The 26,536-nt window shown below is 41.9% G+C and overlaps 1 protein-coding gene across 1 annotated transcript; it reads left to right on the forward strand.

The window, feature by feature from the left end:
- Positions 1-134: 134 nt before the first annotated feature.
- Positions 135-13,374, forward strand: LOC308294385 (uncharacterized protein; the record flags this gene model as incomplete). The annotated part of the gene is made up of 10 exons (XM_080737117.1): positions 135-233; positions 3,490-3,994; positions 4,664-4,776; positions 5,239-5,322; positions 5,448-5,531; positions 9,044-9,134; positions 11,105-11,211; positions 11,995-12,116; positions 12,220-12,319; positions 13,215-13,374. 10 exons carry the CDS (start codon positions 135-137, stop codon positions 13,281-13,283), a joined length of 1,374 nt encoding a protein of 457 aa, XP_080593243.1. The 3' UTR covers positions 13,284-13,374.
- Positions 13,375-26,536: the final 13,162 nt, after the last annotated feature.

The raw sequence follows: 26,536 nt of genomic DNA on the forward strand, positions 1-26,536 counted from the left end.
TAACTCCAGTTTAATGTCCACATTGTCCAGTTGAGATATTATGAATGTAATGAAATCATAACAATTGAATGTACTGTATTATGATCTTGTCTCAGATTCTGTTAGTGTGGATATGGCCTGATCCTTTGAACAACATGGATGACTATTCAGACAGCTTCTCAGAGGTGTCCAGTCCTGGATGTCTGGACCAAGCATTCAGTCTCAGTGACAGTGTTTACCTGTTTGAACACAGTGTCAGTACCATTGTCACAGCAGCCACCCCGGAGCCGCCCAGGTACACTTACTCACCTGCATTCCTTTTTTTTTAAAGATTCTAAAGTTAAATCGTTGATTCTTACGGTGTCTCACAAAAAAGTCTCTTATGGCTTTATTCTTATTGCGTCGTTCAACTAGAGACTGAAGACAAGTTTCCAAATGTTATCGTCAAAACTGCAAACAGTCCCTGTTCTAGCAGTTAAATGTTTCACCTTTACCCACTTAGTTATTAAAGTCGTCTAGTAAATACTAATGATTATTTATAAAAGAAATCTAATTTCATGAGTATTTTGTGAAAGCATCAATTGCCATCCCCGCAATATCATCACAAAGTATCGATACTGTAATCACACTTTTGTGGCATTGTGATCATATTTTTGTATTATTATTTTACTACTTTCTATAATTGTATTTCACACAATGTAAACAGCCTTTAGATAAGTTACCGGTAATACTGTTACAAGTTCTTAAGTGTGTGTGTGTGTGTGTGTGTGTGTGTGTGTGTGTGTGTGTGTGTGTGTGTGTGTGTGTGTGTGTGTGTGTGTGTGTGTGTGTGTGTGTGTGTGTGTGTGTGTGTGTATAGTCCTCAGGTGGGGAGAAGCAGGAGGCATCATAGTCGCACTGAGAAGGATGTTCAAGCTGTAAGGAGTGGCTCTATATTCACAGTTTTCAAAACAATATCTATCTATCTAACAATTAATTTACTGAATGTCTACGGCTGCTATGACACAATCGCTGTTGCGGTCCAAATCGTTAAGCAAAGAGCCGTCGGCGACGGGTCCCACCTCTTTCACTGCATGCTTTGGTTCCCATGGCGACGCGTCTATGGAGCAGACGTTTTAGGTGCAACGTGGAAAGGGATCTTCTGGCGTAGTACAGACGGCTGCTACGGCGGCAGGTTGATCTGTCGAGCGCTGATCATTTCCGGTTGCCGTTGTCATCTGCCGTCGACGTGCAAAGCTTAAATAGCCCAGTGTCGCCACCATGGTAACAGCCGAATGCTGAAACAATGCCCAAATTTGGAGACATCAGTCTGTGATTTGGTGACATCACATACGGGTATACAACAGGTATTGCACATCAATGGTCACTGTTCTGCCCAACAACGGGCACTGGTCTGGGTTCTCCAACATTCATCATGAAGTCATTCATCATGTTTGTCTGTCTGCTGAAGTATTGAGGAGAGAGAAAGAGAATGTGTTATTTTGTCACCCACATTAGAATTTAAAAGTGCAGTTATCAACAAAACCTGTAAATTAAAACACATTACAGCAAGATGGGAAGCATAGCTAAGAATCTGTAGAGTAGTCTGTATCAAATGCTGTTTAGCATTTATTGGCATGATGGAGTATGTGTGATGGGAGCAGGGTGGAATGGGTGGTCTTTAACCACCTGGACCCTGGCATCCCTCTTCTGGGCATGTAATAGCTGGACATTTGGCGACAATAGAGGATCTACAAACTCACATGTCGCGTGATGTTTTCGGCAAACGGATTTGGTGTAGACGCCACGGTCCAAGTATATAATGTGGGGTTTACCTCCAAGAGAACACTGGATCTTCATATCTAATCTAAGGTCTGGAGGTTGTGTGTAAGACGCCCTATTCCTTTGAGTAACTTAGGCTCTTCTGCAGTAATGCATAAGTTAACATAAGTTCAAATGTACGAAGTACGATGCAGAGTGAGCGTTCTAACTAAGTACCAGCATTTCAACAGCAATGTCTTTCGGGCTATACAGTCAGTATAACTGCTCCTAAACCAGCTTCTCCAGGCAGAATAACTTAGGCTCCAAACTCATATCTCACAATGGCTTTTTATTTAGCACCAATGTGTAGACAAGGTGAAAAACTGTGAAAACATACAAATACTTTTTTTTAGACATAAATTAACAATACTCAAACAATGCAATGACCAGTTAAACAATAAAAGGCAATGCAAATAAGATGAAAAACAATAAGTACAAAACAGTGGACCAACAATAAGATGCAAAACAAAACAATAAAAGTGACATACCATGTGGCCTTCTGCACTGAACATTTAGGAGAGTTCGTTACATTCTTCTTTGTATAGAAGCCACCTTTTGGCTCAGTCTTAAATCTTTATTGAGAGACTCTTCTCACAGAGAGACAGAGCTCCTCTCACTACACAACTCAGTGTGCTTCTGTTCTGTCTTCTGATTACCTGCACCTGGTAAGGTGCACCTTATATACCTGCTCAGGTCTGATTGGCATCATGTGACCATGCCCACACCATGGCACTACACCAACACCAGATGGCCTCAACACTGTCACCCACAAAATTACACAAAAAGTCACCCAAAGAAAACATAAATCAGCACTTCACATATTTCAAGCAAACCCAACAAAAAATGAAATAAATGACCTAGCCACCCATTGCTGGGACAGCTACAGTCAGGGACATCTCAGATTTCTAGGGTAGGACACATTTGTGAAGTATTAGGGGAGGAGTATCTACAGTACCACACTCTACAGTCATAAACTTACACCCCCTTTAATAAAATACAGAGCTGTCTTGCTGATAGAGCTGGTGGTGTTAAAGCACAATTCAACTTTGGTAGAGGTTTGACGTGGTTACCTTGCCATGATTTTTGTTTGTGTGCTAAAAATTTGAGACCTCTTTGACCTTGCAGTGTAACACAATGAGGAGACTATTTTGGATGATCCAATCTTGTAGCAATGGAGTTGCAGGTATCTGCCATTAGATACCTTAGGCTTATAGATCATGGCAAGATAACCACACTTATACTTGACCAGCTAACCATACTTATATATAATCGTAGCCATACAGAGGCTACCATATTGATAGGGCAGGAAATGCTGTGTGACATACCAAAAAAGAAATATCAGATATTGTGTGTTTGTGTGTCTGAGACTTGAGTTTTCATTTGCATTTATTAATGATTAATGATTTTGCATTTATCCATCAAAGCATTATTTATTTGTATTTGTATTTATTTCCTTAATTTTTGTTTAAATGTTGACTCAAATAGATTTGGAAACTTAAAAGCTTCTGACAATATATTGGTCAAAACATCAGCAATCAGTGGTCTAGGACTCTGCAAAAGTATATTTAGTAGGACACTATTCATCAATGCGTATTACCATGCATATCGTATCGTGGCCTTTGTATTGTGATACGTATCTATTGTGAGGTTGTAGGCAATACCCAAATCACAGTTGTGGTGTGTTGTGTGTGTGTGTCTGTTTGTCTTTAGGCTGCTGTTCGACTCCCAGCCCCAGTCCCGTTTCTTGGCCCCCGCAAGTCCAAGCGAAGGGTGTGTCTTCAGGCTGCGGATCAACCTCCATCCCCAGGCCTGACTCCCCGCAGGTCCAAGCGGAGGAAGGCAGATCCTCCTGGGAAGCAGAAGGAGGAGAACAGCGCCCCCTCAAAGACTGCAGGCTTCGTTCCTGCTTCTTCTCCAGACAGAGACAGCAGTTTTCTGAATGTCTGGCTGGAACCTTGCCAGCCCTCTACATCTTCATCCTCCTCATCTTCGTGCTCCGTCTCATCTTCCCTGTTCTCCGCTCATGGAGCAGCCTCCACCTCGGAGGGGGAGCAGGTATCTGAGGAGAATGAAGTGGTTGAGGTTGACCCCTGCGGTTCGGCAGGTGCTGCCGCCGGGCCGTCCAATCGGGACAGGAGGAGCAGCAAGACTGATGTTGGTTCCCTGTCATTCCTCACAGCCGAGGAGAGAGCCTGGCTCGGCGCTGAAACCCCAGGTACCTGACAGCAATGACGTCGTAGTCACATGAACCGTAGCAGCATTTGAACATTTTGGCAAAAACAGCAGATATACAGTAAAGGATTTGGTGTGTAGAGGGGTGGAAAAGGAGGGGCCAAGTAGAGAGAAGTACGTCAACAAATAAAGAAATCTATTGCGCTTATTTCTTTCTCAAAATAAAGTTTTTGTTGCATTCAATGCATTTTAACTTATTATAGGTCGTGACATATTAACCAAACAGGTTAATCAAATGGCCTATGTTTATGCTTGTATGGCAAACAAGTGCATTTTCAGTGTGAAGTTAAAGCACGATCGCTCATGGCCACTTGCGTGCGTCGCAATCACTTGCGTGCTGCCGCGCATATGCGCGCTCGCACACAGACACGCAATGTTTGTTGCCATTGTGTTTGCTAATGCCTTGGTTAGCAATGTTGTGCGCACGGATGAAGCCACAAGTAGGCTGATCCGCTGATCTCTAGTGATTGGTTTAGGGGAAGTCCCTCCCTCCGTAAATTGTTCAGACAGGGCACAATGTCAGACTCAAGCGTCAGCTGAGTCTGAAATCAGGCTAGGAGAACGTGAAAGTACAGTGTTGGCTCCATAAACTGATCATTTGTACCTATGCCTGTCTGTCTGTCTGTCTGTCTGTCTGTCTGACTGTCTGTAGAGCAATCAGCCCCTCCGCCTCCAGAAGAAATCCTCATCAGTGATAATGAAGATGACGCCATGGTTCGCATTGCTCAGATGGAGGAAGATGAGGATATGGCCAAACGAATGCAGGTACAAACTAAGCCAAGAATAGCAACTTTGCCAGATATTTAAAAATTAGAGTTATAGTTTTTCTTTTTATACAATATATAAACTCCTACATGGAAATGTAACTTTGCCGATTGACTCGATTCTTTCTCCCCTTCAATAATACCAATTGGTATTGTATTCTGTTGTTATCGTTGATTAGTCACTTTTACAACAAGGTATAACTTGTAAGGATTGTGCAATTGTGGAATGAGAAATAAAGCTAAACATGTGGGTAGCGTAGCCAATAGCCATACATTGAGAGCGAATGATTCAGACTTACCGTATATCATGACCAGGTAGCTAAAAACAACCAAAGGGTTTACCAAAGTTTAACGTCCACTTTAACAGGTTTCCAGACAGTCAGAGGTGCTTGTACACATCGTATGGCTAATTCACTATTTCTTTAAATTCAATTTTTTATTATGTCAAATCTGTTGCCATTAGGAACAGTTTGACAGGGAGCAAGAGGAACCTCCGTCTTCATCCGGGAGCCGCCAGCATCACCACCACCACCACCACAACCACATGGTGAGGCTTCTCTGTCACTGAACTGCGTATATAGCGATATACTGTATAAATCTATACATAGATATATCATTATAAACCTGTATGTTCCAGCAGTGTTGTAATTTATGTCAAATCTTTTGCCATAGGAACAGTTTAGCAGGGAAGCTCAGTCGTCTAGGAGCCATCAGCATCACCAACATGACTACCATGGCGACCACCATAGTCACATGGTAAGACTTTAACATTAACCGTTCATTTCACAAAACACACATGATAATAAATGACTTAACAGTCTTAAATTATAACATTGTGCGGTTTTGCTGCTTAACTCACCCACCGCTATTTTTAAGACCCTTCTAATGGTCCACACCGCCATGATTTTGCCTACCTTTAACTCATACCTCGCGATCCCCGTAGAAACCGTAGATTTCCCGCTGTACCGCGCTGCCATGCCCGTAGAGCCCGTAAAGTTTAATTAGCTTTAATCATTATGAAAGGATTAAAAGTATTAGCGCAGATTTTCGCTGATTCTGGCTCTTTAGGCCCGCCCCCCTAACTGTATCCGGTCATTTCCGGTCTGGACCGGATCCAGCTTTCCGTATCCAGTCTGAGCCTGGGCCATAGTCCCGCCTCCATTGGTTTACTGTGTAACAGAAGTGGAAGCTACTCGGCGATGGAACGCTCGTTTTTCAATCTGATTTTTGCGTTTGGAAACTTTGATCCAGTCTCTACACGCCTGGATTATGATCCCCGCACATATCGTGCGTTTTGTGCGCGAACGTGTCCACGTGTTACCATAGCGCATGCCTGGCTTTTTTTCAATGTTTTTTCATGTAAACACTGGCGGATAAGCAGGAATACAGCGTGGCAACGGATATGTCTTTTTCAATGGGGTTTTTTGTATTCGAAAGCTTGTCACCGAGTCTACACGTCTACTAGATGAGTCGCGCACAGATTGTGCACGATGCGTGCGCGTGCCCACGCTAAAAGGTAAGGACAATTTGGCAGCTGCTTACTACAGCTATGTTTAAAATGGCAGAGAAATTGTTAACGTGGGCGCGCGCGCGAATCCATTGCGCGATGGTTCACCGATTCCATTCACAATACGATCCAGTCAGTGTAAGCTACAAAACCCAACAGCCTGCCATTTCCCAAAGCGAAACCGACGAAGCGCCACGCTGGTGTTGCATAACATTAAACAGGATGGGATTTCGGCAGACAGGATACAGGTGTCGTTGTCCCGCCCCCCCATTTCCGGTCTGGAACATCCAGATCCGTTTTTTGTGAATAGCGGCCTTCCATAGAGCGCTATGGATGGCGAATCGGCGATCATACTTTTTTGTTTTATAGTTATTAAAGCTAATTGATAACTCGTCATATTCGTCATAAGCAGAGTGGACCCATAAATATAGCTCGTCAAGCTCGTCATAAGCACTGGATGAGTTAATACGGTTTTAGGAAATCTTAACGAAATTCAAACTGTCACGTGATGTGCGTTGGGCACATTGTCACATGATTATTGTTTGCGGAAGCAGTAGAGAGAATGGCAGCTGGTGACCTGGTCTCAAAAAGTAATGCTAATATGCCAATATGGGAACACTTTGGATTTCTACTAAGGTTGGGTGATGTGCCAAAATATTCCTATTGGCCACTGTCAGCCCAAAAATCTGCGAAAGCATTAGAAAATGAAATAATGTGAGAACAACTCTGCTGCATCACATCTCCAGCTGTGGAACTCCCCAGATGGAATTATACTTTGCCATACAGCTGGCCAAGTGTTGAAAATGGCAGATCTACAAGCTTACAACACGACCCGCCCGCGATGCGTTATAATCTTGTAGATCTTCTATTTTCGGCGCACGGCCCCATCCTATGACGGAATTCTACATTCAGCTGTAACACGTTTAGTTTTAGTGACGGGTTACGTGGCTGCGCCTGCGTGACTGTCATAAAATGAACAGACAAGACGAGATGATACGAGAAGTCTTCCTGCTACCATGCACTACCATATCTGGGCGGTCAAAACTTGTTTATACAACGAAGAATAGTAAAGCATATCACTCCATCCATAGGATATTCTTTTCAGGACTAAGCTAGACAAGCTAGGAGATAAAGGAGAGCAGCCTACTACACCATTCACAGCAATGATGTGGCAAAACACAAACATCTAAGTTTCCTTTTTTACAGATGTCTCTTTCATGGACAAAATAATAAATCCAGCTGCTGCAGGATACATTTATCTCGGCATGCGGCAACAAGTCACATTTCAAATCACATTGATTCACTTGTGACATAAACAACTGACACAAGTTTTAATATCCAGACTTAGAATTAAGTGCGGGAACATAGTATGACCAGTCAATAAAGTGCCATTGTTTCTTGATTATGTGTTCACTGTTCATGTAAGACTCGGTGTGTATTGGGGAAAGGAGCCATCTTGTGGTGATAGACTGTAATAACAGTCTCTGATTGCCTCTCCACTACCTCATTCTTACCCATACCCCACGTAGTGTATGTTCGCTCGCTACTACTAAACTACTAACTCAGGGTCCAGTAGTTGTTCAACTGTCTAAAAAGCATGATAAAAAATCATCAATAATGGTTCTGGCTCTGCGACCTGGTGGTACACACAGTAGCAGCACTGTACAGACAGACACACACACAGAGTTGTTAGAACACACAATTCACGTACAGACAATATACAAGCAAAGCCAATTGTCATTTTGTGCGCACTTACTGGCCTGACACGGATATATATTGTGTGTGTGTGTGTGTGTGTCTGTGTGTGTGTCTCTGTCGCCACACACACACTTATTCTACATGTTTTTCTTTTTTTTGAGTGGTGAAAGCACTCCCAATAGACAGGTATGTCCGTGGGTATGTCCCTGGGTGGCTGGGTGGGTGGGTGGCTGGGTGGCTGGCTGGCCGTGTCCGTAGCCTGGCAATACCTTGAGTGGCCACACACAACACACTAGTTAAAGGAGGGGTGCTGTTTTGTGCAGGCCAGGCACACTCAACACACACACACATACACGCACGCACGTACGCACGCACGCTGCTCAGATTCACCACTCCACTTCGAACCGAGGTTTGATTTTTACTACACCGTACAGCGTGTTTGGAAAGATCCAATTGATATCATTGATACTGATCGCTTTTTTCTAGTATATTTAACAACCGTCATCTCGACCATGTAATGCAGCCGCTAGCCACGTTAGAATTAATTACTGTTTAACCCGAGTACTGTGTTTTTGGGGGGGGGCATAAACTATGGTTTAAACATTTTAAAACATTATCAGTATTACTGAGTGATCAGTATTACATTTAGCACTTTGAGGTGTGCAAAAATGTGTGTTAAACGTAATATTAATTATTATTTTCCTCATTTGTCTTGAGAGATTATGTTGCCGCTGAAAGGACAATTTATTCAATGTAATGTTAAATCCGGCTTAAAAAATAACTATGTACAGTCATTTATATATATGAACAAATATACGTTTTATGTTCTGGCAGTGTCCCTCAGTGGGAATCTAAGCCATTTCATTGTTTTTGTCCTTTCATTGACCTGGATTTAAACATAAAATGTTCTTTTCTTCGCCAGCTAATAACTCGGGAGATAAATTAGATGATGTAAAACTGCTTATTGTGCGTTTTGTGAAATGTACCTTCTATTGAGCAGTATTTAGGATTGATATCCTATTGATTGTGTTGCTGTGTTGAATGTGTTTTTCTGTGTGGTTAGTTTGGTATGCTGGCGAGCACAGAATGGACTCCACCTTGGTTAGCTGCTGTCCAGATGGCTGCTCTCGCTCCTTTTCTGCACGGAGACCCTGGTAAGCTAAGATCCTGATGTCATTCAGAGAAACAAACACTGACTTGGATAAATGGCCACTCTGCGATAGGGCTTGTCACGATTATGACATTTTACATGACGATTAATTGTCACTCAAATAATTGCGATGAACGATTTAATTGTGTTTTTGTTGTTGACAATTACATTCCTGTTTGGCTTTGAAGTTGGACATGGAAGATATGACGCATAACCTAAACATACAAAGAAATGAAGTACATATTTCACAAGTTTACACTTTTAAAAGAACATTGATAGTGGAAATAGATCTACAAGCTCACAACACGTCGCATCGCGACGCGTTGGCGATCATATCACTTGCTCATCATATCACTCACTCATCCCCTGGCCCTGGGTCACAGAAGTAATTTCTCTATGGAAAATAACATTGAGTCATCTAAGAAGCGTCCCATATAAGAATTGTGCCGGCAATATTATCGGGGAGGTGGCTCTGTATCGTTAACTATAGTCAATCACTCATATTCGATTTAGTCTGTTTCTGGGGAAAATGTTATTAATTCGGCATTGGTAGCGTAAGCGCTTTCATATCTTGACGTCAGTTGATGCTTCATATCCAAGTGAGTCAAACCGCCGGGCTCATTTCAAGTTCTTGTATGCCTCGATATTAAACATGTCTATGGGATTTCAGGTTGGTCAGGGCACCTTTTCAGAAGGGTGAAGTAAACTGTTGGATAGCGTGCCGTGTTCCTCTGCATGCGTTGCGTCCTGGTGAAACTCAGGTGAAGAGGCTAGGGAATAGTTGAATCTCAACCTGAGGTTCTGTGACTATCCTCTGGGAAGGATGGTTTGATGATTGATTTGACCTCTATGGACCCTTTATAAAAGATTTAGACCCCATGTCCCTCGCAAAAATGCCAGCAAAATGTTTCACAGCCAGGGTAATTTTCAGTCTCATTCACTTACTATACACTACACTATAAAGGCAAAAATTACTCCCAAAAAATCTGCTTTAAGTGGGATATGAGGGGTCAAAATAGGGTTTTTTAATTATTCTGAATCCATTGGAAGCATTTGTTTTGCATGAAAAACATTCCTTGGGCCCCAAAAGCCCAAGGAACAGACCCCAAAAGACTGTGAAATTGATGACTCATCACTAAACCATAGTTTTGTTGGCCGTTCTTAGTCCAAGGAATGTTTTTCGTGCAAAACAAATGCTTGCAATGGATTCAGAATAATTAAAAACCCCTAGTTTGACCCCTCACATCCCACTTAAAGCATATGTTTTGGGAGTCATTTTTGCCTTTATAGTGTAGTGTATAGTAAGTGAATGAGACTGAAAATTACCCTGGCTGTCAAACATTTTGCTGGCATTTTTGCGAGGGACATGGGGTCTAAATCTTTTATAAAGGGTCCATAGAGGTCAAATCAATCATCAAACCATCCTTCCCAGAGGATGGTCACAGAACCTCAGGTTGAGACTCAACTAGAATGCATGTGTAGAGGCAATCTGAGTTCCCAGAAGTTATTTTTCTCGCCACTAGGGGGAGAAAGTGTAAGGGAGGAGGCACATGCTTGTCTCTCTACCTTGAAAAAAGGTGTGGAATATGCACATCCCCACAGTTTCTTTAAACACTGTGCTGGACCAAAAAAAAACTATCAAATGAAGAAAAAGGAAATGTCCGCACACGATGGGTTGCTCTCTTGCATGGTCAAAACGTTGTTGTTTGGTTAAAAGAATAAGATGGGAGAGCAACCTATCGTGTGCGGACATTTCCTTTTTGGTCATTCCACCATTCCCAACTGTAGGGTGTAGCAATGACAGGGACTACACTACATGTGTGGTGGGGATAATTCATTCATTCATTCTACAGTCTACAGAACAAGTTTATACATTGGTTTAAACTGTATTATTCACAAAAGGAAATAGATTTTATTCACAAAGGACTAGATAAGGTCCTAACGTTCTTGGGTGTGTGTGTGTGTGGGGTACAGATTTGTTGGCTGGTGGTCAGCGGAGAGGAAGGGGTGCCCGTAGAGGTACCCGTCAGCGACGCGCCCCACCGCAGCTTTTTGACGGTTTACCTGGAAACGACTACGAGGTAAGGACTAAGGAGGCTGATCCAATCAGATAATTTCTCTGTGGATTCAAAAGTGTGTTTTGCTTGTTTCCATGATCTAACTCTGTCTGGCTGTGCAAATGTCTGGGCATTCAATTTAGATATGAGACACTGTGCCCTTTTCTAAGGCCGTAGAGGTTTACTGTACACTATTATTGTGTCCGTAGGAGATCAGATGCTAGGGAAAGGAGTGCTTGTTTTTGGTGATGACGACGGAGGCGCGCCTTCTCAGGTGGAGCTAGCGGTAGCGAGCGAGTCGCCGTGTCGAGCGTTGCGAAGGTCCCATGAGCCGACTCAGCGTGGTTAGAAGTTGTAAACCAGGGTGCCAGAATAGTAAATCGTCACCCTATTCATGTTATATTACCTTTTTGAATTTAATTTAGACCTGTTACATCAAAATCAGTCACTTCTTGTTCGGGACACTGAACAGCTATAATAACCGAATAAATTAAACCAGGCAGCAAGTCTGATTTGGATGACTGTCAGGGATAGATAAGCTTATGTTGAATTTATGTTCAGTCGTATGACTGTGTCGCACACTGAAAATAGCACATCTACATTTTGGGTGCGCAACTCAACAACCACTGTACAGAAAGGTATACATCTCTTTATGGGCTATTGTCTGGAGTTTCCAAATATCCTGCGATGTACCTACCGTCTGCTCTACTTAGATTACATACATGGTGTTCTGTCTCAGACTTATCAATAGAACGGAGCCATTTTCATATGTCATGATGTAATATTGTGTGTTTGTGTGTTACACAGGCTCTTTTGGATTTTGAGGAGAGACAGGGGACGGTTGTAGCAAAGAAGGCATTGAGTAAGAGTGAGATCAACAGGTTCCCCACCAAGAAATATGACTCTGCTCAGAAAGCTGCAAACACACGGTCAGTCTACTCTGTCTGTCTTGCTGTGTACATACTGTATCTGTATATACTATTATATAACAGATTTTGAATGAAACTGACTAATTGACTGATTTATTGACAGGTGTCAGATCTGTTTCTGTGATTACACCAGTGGAGAAGATATCAGGATACTGTCCTGTTTCCATGACTACCACGTGGAATGTATAGACAAATGGCTTAAGGTAGAGTGATAATTGTTCAGTCTACATTAAAGAGAACTGGTGTCACTGGTTCAGACCGTTGGATCGGACCGATGTTTTGTCCAAACATCACGCATACTGTAGCCTTGGGAACCCATGCATTTCATTCAAGAAAGAAAAGCATGGGTAAAGCCCCCAGTAACTGTGGCTGAGCCATTCACAAGCCGCGGACACAATAGTGTGCATTTCCATGGTGCAGAGCTAGGGGCTCACATGAAAATGTATTTGAACCAATTCTAATTCCCTGGTACTCCCAGCCAGCCAGATCATCTTTCATCATCTTTTTGACCATATTCCATCACATTCTGTTAACACCTGTGCAGTCAAATATCAGGGAGGCGGGCACACAAAGACAGACGGATCAAAGATCAAATGGGGAGCTGCCGTTTTATCCCTGCCCTTCTGAGCAATGGAATGCACAGTGCTCCATTAGACTACGCATACTGTATACATACCCAACATCTAACTAACTTTATTTCACCATCAAGGCATCAGATGACAGTGCTCTAATCATTTAGTGCCATCTTGTGGTATCAGTATTATTGGGCCTGTCATTTCACTGTCAGAGCCCCGGGATCTGGGACATACAGTATCGGTTCCGACCCAGACCCGGAGTCACTTATCGGATTCCGGATATTTTCGCGTCTTGGGCTAACCCGAAGACTTCTAGCTGGTGATCCAATGCTTATCCATTTTTTTGTCCTAGACCACTGATAACTTAAAAAGAAAAAAAAAGAAAAGTGCAAAATCTTGAAATCAATTTGAAAAACTGGAATTTTATTACCGTAGTTACTATTTGAGATCATTTAAATTAATTTTCAGTGGTTAGACTGATTTGTTTGTGGTCTTTCTTTCTTTCTTTTCTTCTGGTGAACAGGTGAACACTACCTGCCCTGTGTGCCGGTGCAACATGGCTGAAGGCGAGTCTCTGGGCGGTCAAGCATAAGACAAGTCCTACCTCAGACTGACTGATAGTGAGATCACTACTCTGTCTTTATTCCACTGGTCGTAGAGCCTCTACCTCAGTCTTTCTGCTAGTCTCTACCAACACGACAGGAGTTTAGAGACTAGATTTGTCTACTTTTTTTTTTAGAGTGGTGCCTCAGCGCTCCAACACTTGACCAAGTGTGTGTGTGTGTGTGTGTGTGTGTGTGTGTGTGTGTATATGTATGTATGCGGACAGTGTATGTATGCAATACCGATCGTTGACCAAGTGGTGCTGTTGAGTTGTGATGGGTGTGTTTTTTTACATGTTATTTTCCTGTCAGCCTTAACCCAGCTTAACCCATTAAGACCGGGAACTGTGTCACTTTAGATTTGAACCACTTCAACCATTATTTAATACTTTGGCTAATAAAAAATTGCAGACATACACGGTCACAGCACAGAGCTTGTAGATCTGCTAATTTTTTTTAAACTAAATAGAACTAAATATTTTGAGATGGGGGATCCGCAGCTAAATACAAATAATTCCTTGACATGAAAATGTTTGAGTAGGCTTTTCAGAAAACTGTTAGGATTCAAAAGACATTTGTAGAACTGGCCTCAGGTCTTAATGGGTAAAAAGAAAACTGATTGATTGTTTTAATGGTGTGCGTTGCTCCCATTTTATTGCATTTAAAGCTACGTTTCATTCTGCTGACTGTCACATTAACACATTCGGGGATACTGGCATTTTAAAGGAGTAGTTCACTCCATAAATTACTTTTTCTACGCCATGGGCACTTGAGTTCAATCAATAATTCGATTACAGTAAATTTACCCCTTTTGATTCCAGAATCAATAGATTTACTATAATCACATTTTTGTCTTTGGAATGCGACAAATACAAAAAATGCATGGTGTGAGTAATCAGTAGGGGATAAAAAGTAATTGTGGGGGTGAACTACTCTTTTAAATGACAATATCGTGCCTCAAACCAGCACATCTACTCACTGTCGACTGAAAAGATGGGGCTGGCAAAAATACGTTTTATTACTCACTGTCGACTGAAAAGATGGGGCTGGCAAAAATACGTTTTATTCATTGATTTTATATTGTTTTTTTACATAATAAAGAGGAGAAAATGTAATTGTGTGTGTGCAATGCATTCTTATTTTCCCTTATTGTATCACAATCTGTAATCTGGAGAAAGAATAGAAGCTACATTCTCTGATCTGTGTGGACAGTTTTGTTTAAAGGACAACTTTAGTTTTTTACAACAAGGGTTCATATTTTATATTGCAATTAGAGAAAAGAAATGGTGAGTGTTGAAATTTACTTTACCCTCAGTGTTACTAAATGAACCCTTTCAGTTCTCTAGCCCTGAAACATGACGGTCGTATCTCACGACCGTCATGGGACCGAGTGTACATGGGTTGGGGCAGAGTGACTTATTTCGCCCCTTACAACTACACAAACATTCAGATTTCACAAACAAAGTGCTTAATGAAGTCTCACACATGTCTAAATACGATACGGCTTACTATAATTACCCGTAGCCTCCGTATTCTTTAATAACAAGCCATCCGATCGTGTTTTCCCATATATTTTCGTTCCGATTTTTGCAAGGCCATCCACATCTCAGTGTCCAACTGTCCATAGATGGGGTTGGTGCACATGGGGAACGCCAGGGAATACGTGGGAAAACAGAAAAAGATTGGATAAAAAGGCTTCTTATTAAAGAATATGGGTAATTAGTAATCCGTACCGTATTTAGACACGTGTGAGACTTTATTAAGCACTTTGCTTGTGAAATCTGAATGTTTGTGTAGCCTTGTAGGGGCGAAATAAGTCACTCTGCCCCAACCCATGAGAACCCGGGCCCATAACCGTGGCCGTCATGTTTCAGGGCTAACGGTTCTCTAATTCTGTGAGTGTACAAATAGAATTAAGTTTGAGAACCAAAGTTCCATTCCTCTCTCCTCTCCTCTTCAGTGGTGGAATTTGGAAAAGGTACTCAAATGTTTTACTCTAAGTAAAAGTATCAATACTGCAATATAGAAATACTCTGTTACAAGTAGAAGTCCAAGTAAATGTAGGCCTATTTAGTTACTTTACAGCAGTGGTTCTCAACCTTTTCAGGCGGGAACCCCAAAATAATCATATTTTAACTCGGGACCCCCCCACCCCCACCCTGAGGAGCACTAAGAGTTGAGGCATTACATTTTGTATAACACGGTTCTATTGTGAAAATAGCAGATCTACATGCTCACAACATCTCGCAACGCGAGGCGTTGTGAGCATGTAGATCTGCTATTTTCACAATTTCAGCCTCTAATATTTGACAATTTGGCCAATGTTTAATTTGTCATTTTAGAGGTATTAAAAAGTCCTTGAATTAATTGTCACTTTAGAAATTTTCAGATACACTTAAACGTTATGTTGCTTTGTTTACTGTTGAGTGAGAAAACTATGTTGCACATCAAGCTAATCATCTGGGGACCCCCCAAAATAATTTGGTGACCCCCCTGGGGGTCCCGACGGTCCGTGTATACGTCGGCCTTTGGCGAATTTGATTTAAATGTTTTAACTTTTAATTCAGAATACAGTCCAAAACAGTCCAAAACGGGCCGTTTCTGAATGCTGTTTGGAAGTGGCAAAACAAAACTTAGAATTAAGTATTGTAAGAACAAAATGAGACCCGGTTCGAGCTTCTCGTTGCTGTGGTTCAAAACAGAATGCTGGTCGTCCAGCAGCACTCGAGAAAAAGCAATCGGTTTTGATGCACGCTGCTCCTACCCCGCCCCCCCTCCCCCTCATTCACCCCGGAGTGTAGAGATGGGATTTATGGCTCTTTTGAGTGAGCCGGATCTCTGGGATCCGTTCCTTTCAAAGAGCCGTTCAAAAGACTGTCTCATTCTAGTTAGTAGTTACTCTGTAGATCTTTATTATAATTACAAATAACTTCAAACCTATATACATTTATTTCGGACATATAAAGGTACATACCTGCCATTTGAAAATAGCCGATCTACAAGCTCACAATTTTTTTCACGATTTTTAAAATTTTTTACTCATTGGAAAACCTGTGATTATATTATAATCATTATAATACAATATAAATTTGTATTACAACTATCCTAAATTATAATACACTATAATGGATTATAACAGTGATTATAATACAATATAAAGTATTAATGTAATGTATTACTATGATAATTATAATACACTATAATAGATTATAAAAGTGGTTATGACACAATAGGTACATACCTGCCATTTGAAAAATATTTTTTCAAATGTTTTTTCTAAGTTTTTACTCATTGGAAAACCTGTGAAACAGGACATTCTGCATAATGAGTATGTTCTAATATTGGTACTTAAAGTACATTTTGATACAAATAGACTACTGTTTTGCTTTTACTCAAGACAACATTCCAAACTTCTACTTGATTGCAGTATTGATATTTATACTTAAGTAGAGAAATTGAGTACTTTCCCTATACACCACTGTTCATTAGAAAGGAACGGCTGACGGCTCCCTATTATGAACCAAATCCTATCGTTCATTTCAAAGCCGTTCAAAAGACTCGATTCGTTCACGAACGTCCCACCTCTACAGCAGTGTGCTGTGTGCAGTCAATCTGGTCGCTACTAGGCAGCTAAATGTATCATCATAAGTGGAGATAAGCAGCGTACAGTGTTGGAGGAAGACATATGTGCGTGCCTGCGTGTGGAAAATAGCCATGATTTTCCAGGTACAGTATACATGTTTTAATGAATACCTTTGCGCGCTGCCGCATCCTGCCATTGTTTACGTGGTTAGCTTGTAGCTAGGTAGCATGGCTAACACTCTTGGCATCACTTGTTATTCCTTAAAACGTAATAAATATAACGTGGTACATGTGTACAGTTTTGCCCAGAAGTGCAATATCCCATACTCTCATTACTCCGACCCTAGGCATTGTTTCATTGATTGATTGATTGATTGATTGATTGAAGACATTATTAGAAGTTTGCATAGAAAAAGGTACAGTTTCATTCATGACGATTGTAATGTCTAGTCAGGTCCTCTCATACTGTACACAGCGTAGACACAGTCATTATACATGTGATGCAACATACATAACATGGTTATGACGCACACGCTTTATTAAAGGCAAGCGCCGTTGTTTTGGAGATAGAACAATGGCCAGACTTGTTGCATGCGTTGCCAAGGGTTCAAGCCAGGACCCCCTTGGCTCAGAGATGAAGCAATGACCCCAAGTAGTATAAATACAATTGTGTTGCAAATTAAACTATTCATAGATGACGTGTTTGACTGCACTGTCATCACTGATTTTAATTTAATTTTGTATTTGTTTAGTTACACATTATAGTGTGTTGGGACATGTACTTGTCTGCTCTTTTCCCCTAAACATCAAATCACTTTGCCAAAAATAGCAGATCTACAAGCCCATAACACATAGTGAGCTTGTAGATCCACTATTATTGGAAAAGAGATGTGGTGTTGACTCATTAACTATTTTTGGTTTAATTAATTTGAACATACTGTGTTTGTCTTGTAATTAATTATGCTTCTGAAGAGATTACACTCCATGAATGTCCATGAATTAAATACTGAGGGCTCTCAACGTAAAAAAAAGACTGTAAAAGGTTTTATTTGAGATGTTCCTTTTAGGCAGGGTGTTTATCTGTACTTGTACTGTACTACATTTCAATTGTACAGTTCTCCATTTTTGTCTAATAAAATAAATAAATAAAAAACACTTTTTACTGTTAAATTACAATGTGTCCACAGGCTGCTGCGTAACAAGAGTACCCGAATCATCCCCGTCACCTCCAGCTGCCTCTTGCAACGACGAGGAGCTCAACAAGGTGCTGGGTGGAGTGACCATCGCTGCCCAACATCCAGGCGGTTCTGCTGCCCATGAAGACAGAGAAAGCCACCAAGAAATACATCTGCTTCACTTCATACGTACAAACCCCACAAAGGCTCTTTTAAGAGACACCTACCCTCTCAATTTAAAAGGTTGATTCTATTACTGTCTATACAATACTGTACATTTTATACAAGCTGACTTTTCTTAAGCATGTCCCTGTGGCATGTCTATGTAGCCCGTCGTGGTCATGCCAATTACATACTACAAAAGATGTAGGCTATTGTTAGATTGCATGGCTTAGTGCTCAGTTTATTGTTCCTATTGATCATTTGACACTTTGACTAGGACATTTATAAAGATTCAATTTGACCATTGGCTCTGTACTTTCCTGCTCTTTTCTCCCTTCAAACCAAATCACTTTGCCCAAAATGGGGGCAGACCTCCATTCAGAAACACCCCCACTTAGAAACATCCCCATTCAAAAATAGGTTGGTGTTTAGGTTAGGTTTAGGCAAACATTAGGCAAAAATGCTAAATCTACAAGCTCAAACACGTGGCGCATTGTGGGTGGGCATCACAACGTGTTGAGTGAGTAGATCAAAAAGATATTCTATTATCATATGAATAGGGATGCTAGCGTTTAATTTGTTGATGGTCTAACTTTAATGTATTATTACTTTCATTCAGAGATACTCGGTAATACTGGATGGTTACAGTTTTCTCTGCAATACATGCTATATTAAGTTTACTGTATCCAATAAATTATTTGAAAGAATACAGCTTCTTCATTGACTCACTCTGTAACAAGTCAAACATATCACTAAGAAACTGAAGCATCTTTAAAGGGGTTTTAGTTATGGCTGAATGTTATGAATGCCTCTGGCTCTGTGTTATTTCTAGGAAAGCACAGCAAGTGTGTGTTCTATACTTGGTTTTATTGGTCCAGGTCAGTTGTCAGCATTGGGCTTTCTTAATATATTATACAGTAGCAGGTGGAATTTCAAATTTTAGAGGCAAGGTCACTTGGCCTTTGGTGTTTTTTCTTTCTTTAGTTTTTTTAGGGCACAAATGCCAGGGCAAGAAGGCCAGTTGTTTGAAAGAATTTGTTGAATTTACATATCCCCCGTCACCTCCAGCTGCCTGTTGTCAACAAGGGTGAAGTGACCATCACTCAGGGTGGTGTGCTGCCCAACATCCAGGCTGTTCCTCTCTCCAAGAAGACGAGAAATCCGCCAAGAAATAAATCCTGTGCCTAGAAATAAATGCCTCTGTGTCCATGTTCTGTCAGCTTTCCCTGATGAATAATAATGTTCTTGTTGACACAACTTGACAGACTAGACACCACACGTTTATTCTCCAGTTGTAATCTACTATTTTTGCTGTTACTCATAATTGTCACTTTGGGGTTCTGTGGTTATATTGCTATTTATGTTTAACTTTATATTGTATTAGTCTGGCAGCCACTGATGTGACAATACCTCTATTACTAAACAGACTACAGGAAATGTCTTAGACACAGAAATGTTTTCTATTTTGTTCTTGAAATGTAATCTATACATAGGCGTATTTTGAGAAAATGGGCCTGTTGTTGTGGAATTCTGGATCAGTAATCGATAAGGTAAGTAGGAGACCAGACCATATTCTATGTGGTGATGGTTATGCTTTATGTACATGATATCATGGAGAGAAGTACAATAACACATGTCAGTGGTACGGTAGTTCTGCCAAGAGAACGGGAGTAATCATAGTTATACAACAGTTATACTGTCGTTAGCTGCTTCCAAGGACTGGCTCAATCATATAACAAGATAAGCTGTTCCTAAACAATAGCTATCAGGCATATTGGAGACGATTAGGCTCGTGCAACCTACTGAATATAATGTATTGTAGAAGTATTATAATTGATATTATTGCTTTGCAGGCCCCTGTCACCAACATGCAAAAGGATTCCCCTGAAGCATTAGTGAAAAGCCCATTTTCCACAGGCTCAACACCACACCACACAGCCCACTTGTGCCAGGTTTTCCACTACAAGACTGGGTAGAGTGGTGTGAAAGTGGTACCAAAAAAAAAAATCCAATCTAGAGTAGGTCTGAGCTAGGCCAAACAGGGCCAAACACATCATAATGACTGATCACTCACTGACTTTTCATTTAGACCACCATACTGTATAGATACATGATGATAGATTCTATTGTGTCATAACCACTTTTATAATCTATTATAGTGTATTATAATTATCATAGTAATACATTAATACTTTATATTGTATTATAATCACTGTTATAATCCATTATAGTGTATTATAATTTAGGATAGTTGTAATACAAATTTATATTGTATTATAATGATTATAATATAATCACAGGTTTTCCAATGAGTCAAAATTTAGAAAAATCATTTGAAAATAGCAGATCTACAAGCTCACAATGCAATGCATTGTGAGCTTGTAGATCGGCTATTTTCAAATGGCAGGTATGTACCTTTATATGTCCGAAATAAATGTATATAGGTTTTAAACATCTACAGCAGGGGTCTTCAACGTTTTCAGGCCGGGTACCCCCAAACTGATGGGGAGATGGAGCAGGGACCCGGACCCCCTACCACCTCGTAAGGTGGGGGGGTCGGGGCTACGACATATTTTTTATTTTAAACATGTACAAGTTACAGCGAGCAGGGTGGGCCGTACCACAACCATTTCTAAACAAACATACTACTTATTAACTGAGAACAAATGTCAATAATATGTCAATAGCAATCATGTATTCAAGCTATTCAAAATGGATAGAATCATGATTTATTTTTTAACATAAATGTGGAAAATGGCACAAAAAAAAAAGAAGGAAAAAACATTAATTTTTTTGAAATCGTTTTTTTTTATCAATAATTTCGCGGACCCCCTGCAGTACCTCCGCGGACCCCCTGTTGAAGACCCCTGATCTACAGAGTAATAACCACTAACTAGAATGAGACGGCTCTTTGAAAGGAACGGATCCCAGAGATCCGGCTCACTCAAAAGAGCCATAAATCCCATCTCTACACTCCGGGGTGAATGAGGGGGAGGGGGGGCGGGGTAGGAGCAGCGTGCATCAAAACCGATTGCTTTTTCTCGAGTGCTGCTGGACGACAAGCATTCTGTTTTGAACCACAGCAACGAGAAGCTCGAACCGGGTCTCATTTTGTTCTTACAATACCTAATTCTAAGTTTTGTTTTGCCACTTCCAAACAGCATTCTGAAACGGGCCGTTTTGGACTGTTTTGGACTGTATTCTGAATTAAAAGTTAACACAAATAAAACTGAAACGCAAAGGGCCGGAAAATACACTGACCCCCGACCCACAGGTTGAGAACCACTGCTTTACAGCACTGCGCTCCTCTTCATCTCTGTGCGCCTGCCTGCCTCCAACAGTCCAACCTGTTCCTGGATCCTGGACGCGTCCCATATTATAGGCTCTACCTTTGTCATGCCTGGCCAGCTGGCCTCACAGATTAGAGATCTGTGAACTATAGAATACTAATAGCAACACTTTAACACAGTCAGTGTATAAAAGTTGCAAATTGATTAAACACTTAAAAGTTGAAGACGATGCTTGTCCATTGCTTTTCGACAAAATGACACTGTTGTACGACTGGTAAGTGGTAAGTAATAATGTATCTTCACCACTGTTAGCTTTCCATGTAGCGAAACTGTTTCGTCTGGAAAACGGCGAACTCCAAGGGCGCTGTTATGACTGACTGCGCAAATCTGCATCCAACCAACTGGACGCCATAGCAACCGTTTGTGTTAACGTGTGTGTGTGACGGCATACCAGCGCTCTGGTCCACGTGGTCACGATGACCTTTTTGGGTCACGGAATACGTTGTGTTGTGTCACTATGCTACGTCACGCCAGAGCTTCTTATAAGTCAGCATGATTGGTTCAATATGTCCAGTTAAACGTTGACGTCCACGGAGCGGCATAGCATAGTAGGCTTCTAATCACATCACAGCATCAGCATCATCTAAGCATCACTCGATCACAGCCATCAGACCAGACTGACTCAGCAATGGCCACATCACCAGAGCAGCAGCCACATTTGACAAGTAAACTGAGTGAGATGCCACTTCTTCATCCTACCATAGCAGCGGTGAAGTTGAGTGGATTGCAACCTCCTCCTCATCAGACACCAATTGTCCAAAGCAGGCACCTGCATGGACAATACTTCCCTTCCGTCCCCCTTCCCCAAGGGGGGAGGGTGGTGACATACTATTACATGCCACCTAACAATAACCAGGTGAGCCAGTCTGCAGCAGCTGCCATCGGAGGAGTCATGTCTGCCCCTCAGCTGCATAACCCTTGCTCCAATCCTCCTCAGGAGAGCACGATAGCCCCCACCGCCACCACCACCACGGCACACAGCAACTCTGTGCACGAGCTCCCCGCAACAACAGAGTTGAAGAAGAAGCTCCGTCTGGAGAGCAACAAGGAGTCTGCCAGAAAGTCCCGGCAGAAGAAAAAGGAGAATATGGACGATCTCGAGGACCGCCTTGAAAAGCTGGTGGCCGAGAACAAAGACCTGCTTGTCAAGTTGAAGCACTATGAGAATTTTTGCCAGACTTTTTTACGGTGATAGGCATATGTGCCCACAGCCCAGAGACCAGACCATGGATCTTTGGGGGTTGTTTTTTAGTTATTTATGTCCAATACATTTTCTGACCTCAACCTCCTCTCACCCCTGACCTATAGGTCAATGCCAAATGATGGCCGTTTCGATAGATACGGGTACCACCGGTACCCATTATCAAGTAATAACTGCATGTGCACATAGTCAGAGGACTTGGAGGCCAGTCTATGATCTCAGTACTGTGATGTCACATTGATTACATCTGGGATCTCCATATATGGGCATAGTAGTACTAGTACTTGGCAGCCAGTATTATGAAGTTGTATTGATGACATGAGGGGGTTAGCGGTAGAGATAGGGTCATGGGGAGAGTCGAACAAATGCAACGTCAGTGTGACGCGTGTCGGAAGTTCGGAACAGAATGAAATCCAGGTCATTCTATGATGTCAGTAGTAATGTCATATTCTGATGACATCAGGGTAGGCCTTACCTGACTTTCGCCAGATGGTGGCAGCATTGCGTTGCATTGCTTTACCATCTGGGCTCGGTCCGCCAGCGTTGATAACACTCGGAAAGTCCCGGGCCGGACCAATCAGCGGCAGCTATGGGCGGGCTATGAGAGGCTCTGAGCCAATAGAGTGACGTTGCCTGAGTGCATGACGTTGCCTGTCTGCAACGTCATGCAGACAAGCCAATATGAGTGGTTGGAGTTGGCACTCCCAGACTGTGATAGAAACGGCCACATCCAATCACCTGCTCCAGAAATTCAAAAAATGGCCCGCCCCTTACATAGAGTCTGGCCGAGAGATCCCAGATGTAAGGCAGAGCGTTACGCACTGCTGCAACTATCTGGCGAAAGTCAGGTTAGGGTAGGCCTATTCCTTTTTTTTTTTGGACAACCGCCAATCCAATCGACTTCCCAGTTCCCACTCACACATCACTCCTTCATTCATCTGTGATATACTGTATGCATGCATGGCGTAACCTGACTGCGCCAGATAATGGCAGCAGTGCGTATGCCTGGCTGCATACCGCTCTGCTTACCATCATCTGGGACCTCTCGGGCAGACTCGATGTAAGGGGCGGGCCATTTTTTCAAATTCTTTAGCAGGTGATTGGATGTGGCCGTCTCTCTATCACAGTCTGGGAGTGCCAACTCCAACCACTCATATTGGCCTGTCTGCATCCACGTGGTCTGCAATCAGACTCTATTGGCTCAGAGCCGCTCAGAGCCCGCCCGTAGCTGCCGCTGATTGGTCCGGCTCGGGGCTTTACGAGCGCCCCCGAGGGATCTCATATGGTAAAGTAGGGCGGTAGCCTACGCACTACTGCCACCATCTGGCGCAAGTCAGGTTATGCATGGCGGGTTTGAATAACTTAAACCCCAGGCCATCATGCAGTGCCAACAAGAGCAGACCTGGGCATTTTGCGGCCTGGGGGCCATATGCGGCCCTTTGGTTCACTCTGACTGGCCCTTGTAGGGTTAATGGCAATTTATAAAATAAACACATTTTCTAATTTTACCTCATGCATGGGCTAAAGCTGTATTGCTTTTATTTTGACGTTTTTTTATTCACGTACATATGGATGCAATGCATAAATCAGCATGTATGCGTGATCAGTGGATCATTGTCTCAAAAACAAGCAGGTGGTCAGACTGGTCACAGGTCAAGACAACCTGCCTTACCTTACCCATCAAAAATGCCTAAAGTGGCTAAAAAAAGAAAAGTCGATGCCGATTGCCAGGTTTTCAACAAAAATCAGACTTCTAAGTATTTATTTACTAAAGTCGGAGGTAAAGCCACGTGTTTAGTTTGCGGGGAGCACATCTTGCGGGGAGCACTGCCTTTTGTCCCGGCCCTCCACAATATTTTCAGTTGTTCATGTGGCCCCATGGAAAAAATGATTGCCCACCCCTGAACAAGAGTGTGTATAAAAACTAGACCAGGTCAACCTGGTTGTGCCAGACCCCCTGTCTGTCATCATCATTTATGACATCATGCCTTTTGTAGGCATGTCATCATCATGTCATCATCATATATACCCTTTATATAGAAAACCCGGACAGACAGACCGACATTTGCTTATGTAGGCCTACCCATTTCATGGGTCTGGCAAAAACTAGACCAGGTCAACCTGGTTGTGCCAGACCCCCTGTCTGTCATCATCATTTATGACATCATGCCTTTTGTAGGCATGTCATCATCATGTCATCATCATATATACCCTTTATATAGAAAACCCGGACAGACAGACCGACATTTGCTTATGTAGGCCTACCCATTTCATGGGTCTGGCAAAAACTAGACCAGGTCAACCTGGTTGTGCCAGACCCCCTGTCTGTCATCATCATTTATGACATCATGCCTTTTGTAGGTATGTCATCATCATGTCATCATCATATATACCCTTTATATAGAAAACCCGGACAGACATTTGCTTATGTAGGCCTACCCATTTCATGGGTCTGGCAAAGACCAGGTCAACCTGGTTGTGCCAGACCCCCTGTCTGTCATCATCATTTATGACATCATGCCTTTTGTAGGCATGTCATCATCATGTCATCATCATATATACCCTTTATATAGAAAACCCGGACAGACATTTGCTTATGTAGGCCTACCCATTTCATGGGTCTGGCAAAAAAACTTAGGATGCAGAAAATATGAAAATGTTAATAAAATATATATATGAGCTTGTAGATTGCTATTTTCGGCAACACATCCACATCATAAGTATAAATCAGGTTTAACGTTTTTCTTCTTTTTTTGTGTTGGGCCCCCACATGGCATGTCTTTCAATAACTCCCCATGTCTTCTCTGCATAAAATGAGTCAAGGATTCAGTTTGGTTCATGTTCATTTTATTCTATTCTATGAAAACGTCAGGAAGTCCAAAATATGCTAACAGCAAAGCATGTGTTCAAAACAAAATGGACAAAACGTACAATTAATTTACTGCTTGCTTGTCTTTATTGTTTAGTATCAGAACTGTCACATCTTGACCGTATCTGTACGTATGGGTAACGCTTGTCTTTTTTGTTGATTGACATCACGCTCTGACATCACTGTGATGTCAGGGGAACCAAATCCCTTTTATGCATATACGTGGAGAAGATCCCTGATGCCACATTTGGAACCAAACCACTTCCACTCATGTGTGTCTCTCTCAATATGTGGAGCGGACTACCATCACCTGGATCTCCATATATGTAAAAGTCCATATATGGGTATTCCCCGGAATCCCTTTTATGCCCATTATGTAGATCCCTGATGTCATCAATATTAAGCCCATATCGGCCACCTACCACACTAATAGGATCCATATATGGCCAAGACATACTGTATCTGTGTGGCTGGTTCTACAGACAGGGATCTCCATATATGGGCATAAAAGGGATTGTATTGTATGATGTCAGATGTCATAGACGTCATAGGACTTTCCCATAACGATTAACTGAGTAAGCATGTTTGGGTTCTCCATATCTCCATATACATGGATCTCCATCTATGGATACCAGGGGTCTCCATATATGGGTAACTGGTCCGATATACATCACTGGGCAGATGGTCAAGACATGGCACTTTTCGCCCTTAGGCGTCTTACTGGTGTTAACAGTTATTGTTTATATACAATACAAATTAATTATAAAAATATTAATTAATGAACAAGAAAAGTAACCACAGCTTCCTCTGGTTAGTATTCAAGATAAAGCTGAAGAAAGGTAAACAGGGATGTGAACATTTCACTTTAATTTCTTATAGTAATATCTTCTCCGGCCTCTCAGCA

This window comes from Nannobrachium achirus (assembly GCF_963921795.1).
Source record: "Nannobrachium achirus genome assembly, chromosome: 11".
NCBI classification, from domain to species: Eukaryota; Metazoa; Chordata; class Actinopteri; order Myctophiformes; family Myctophidae; genus Nannobrachium; species Nannobrachium achirus.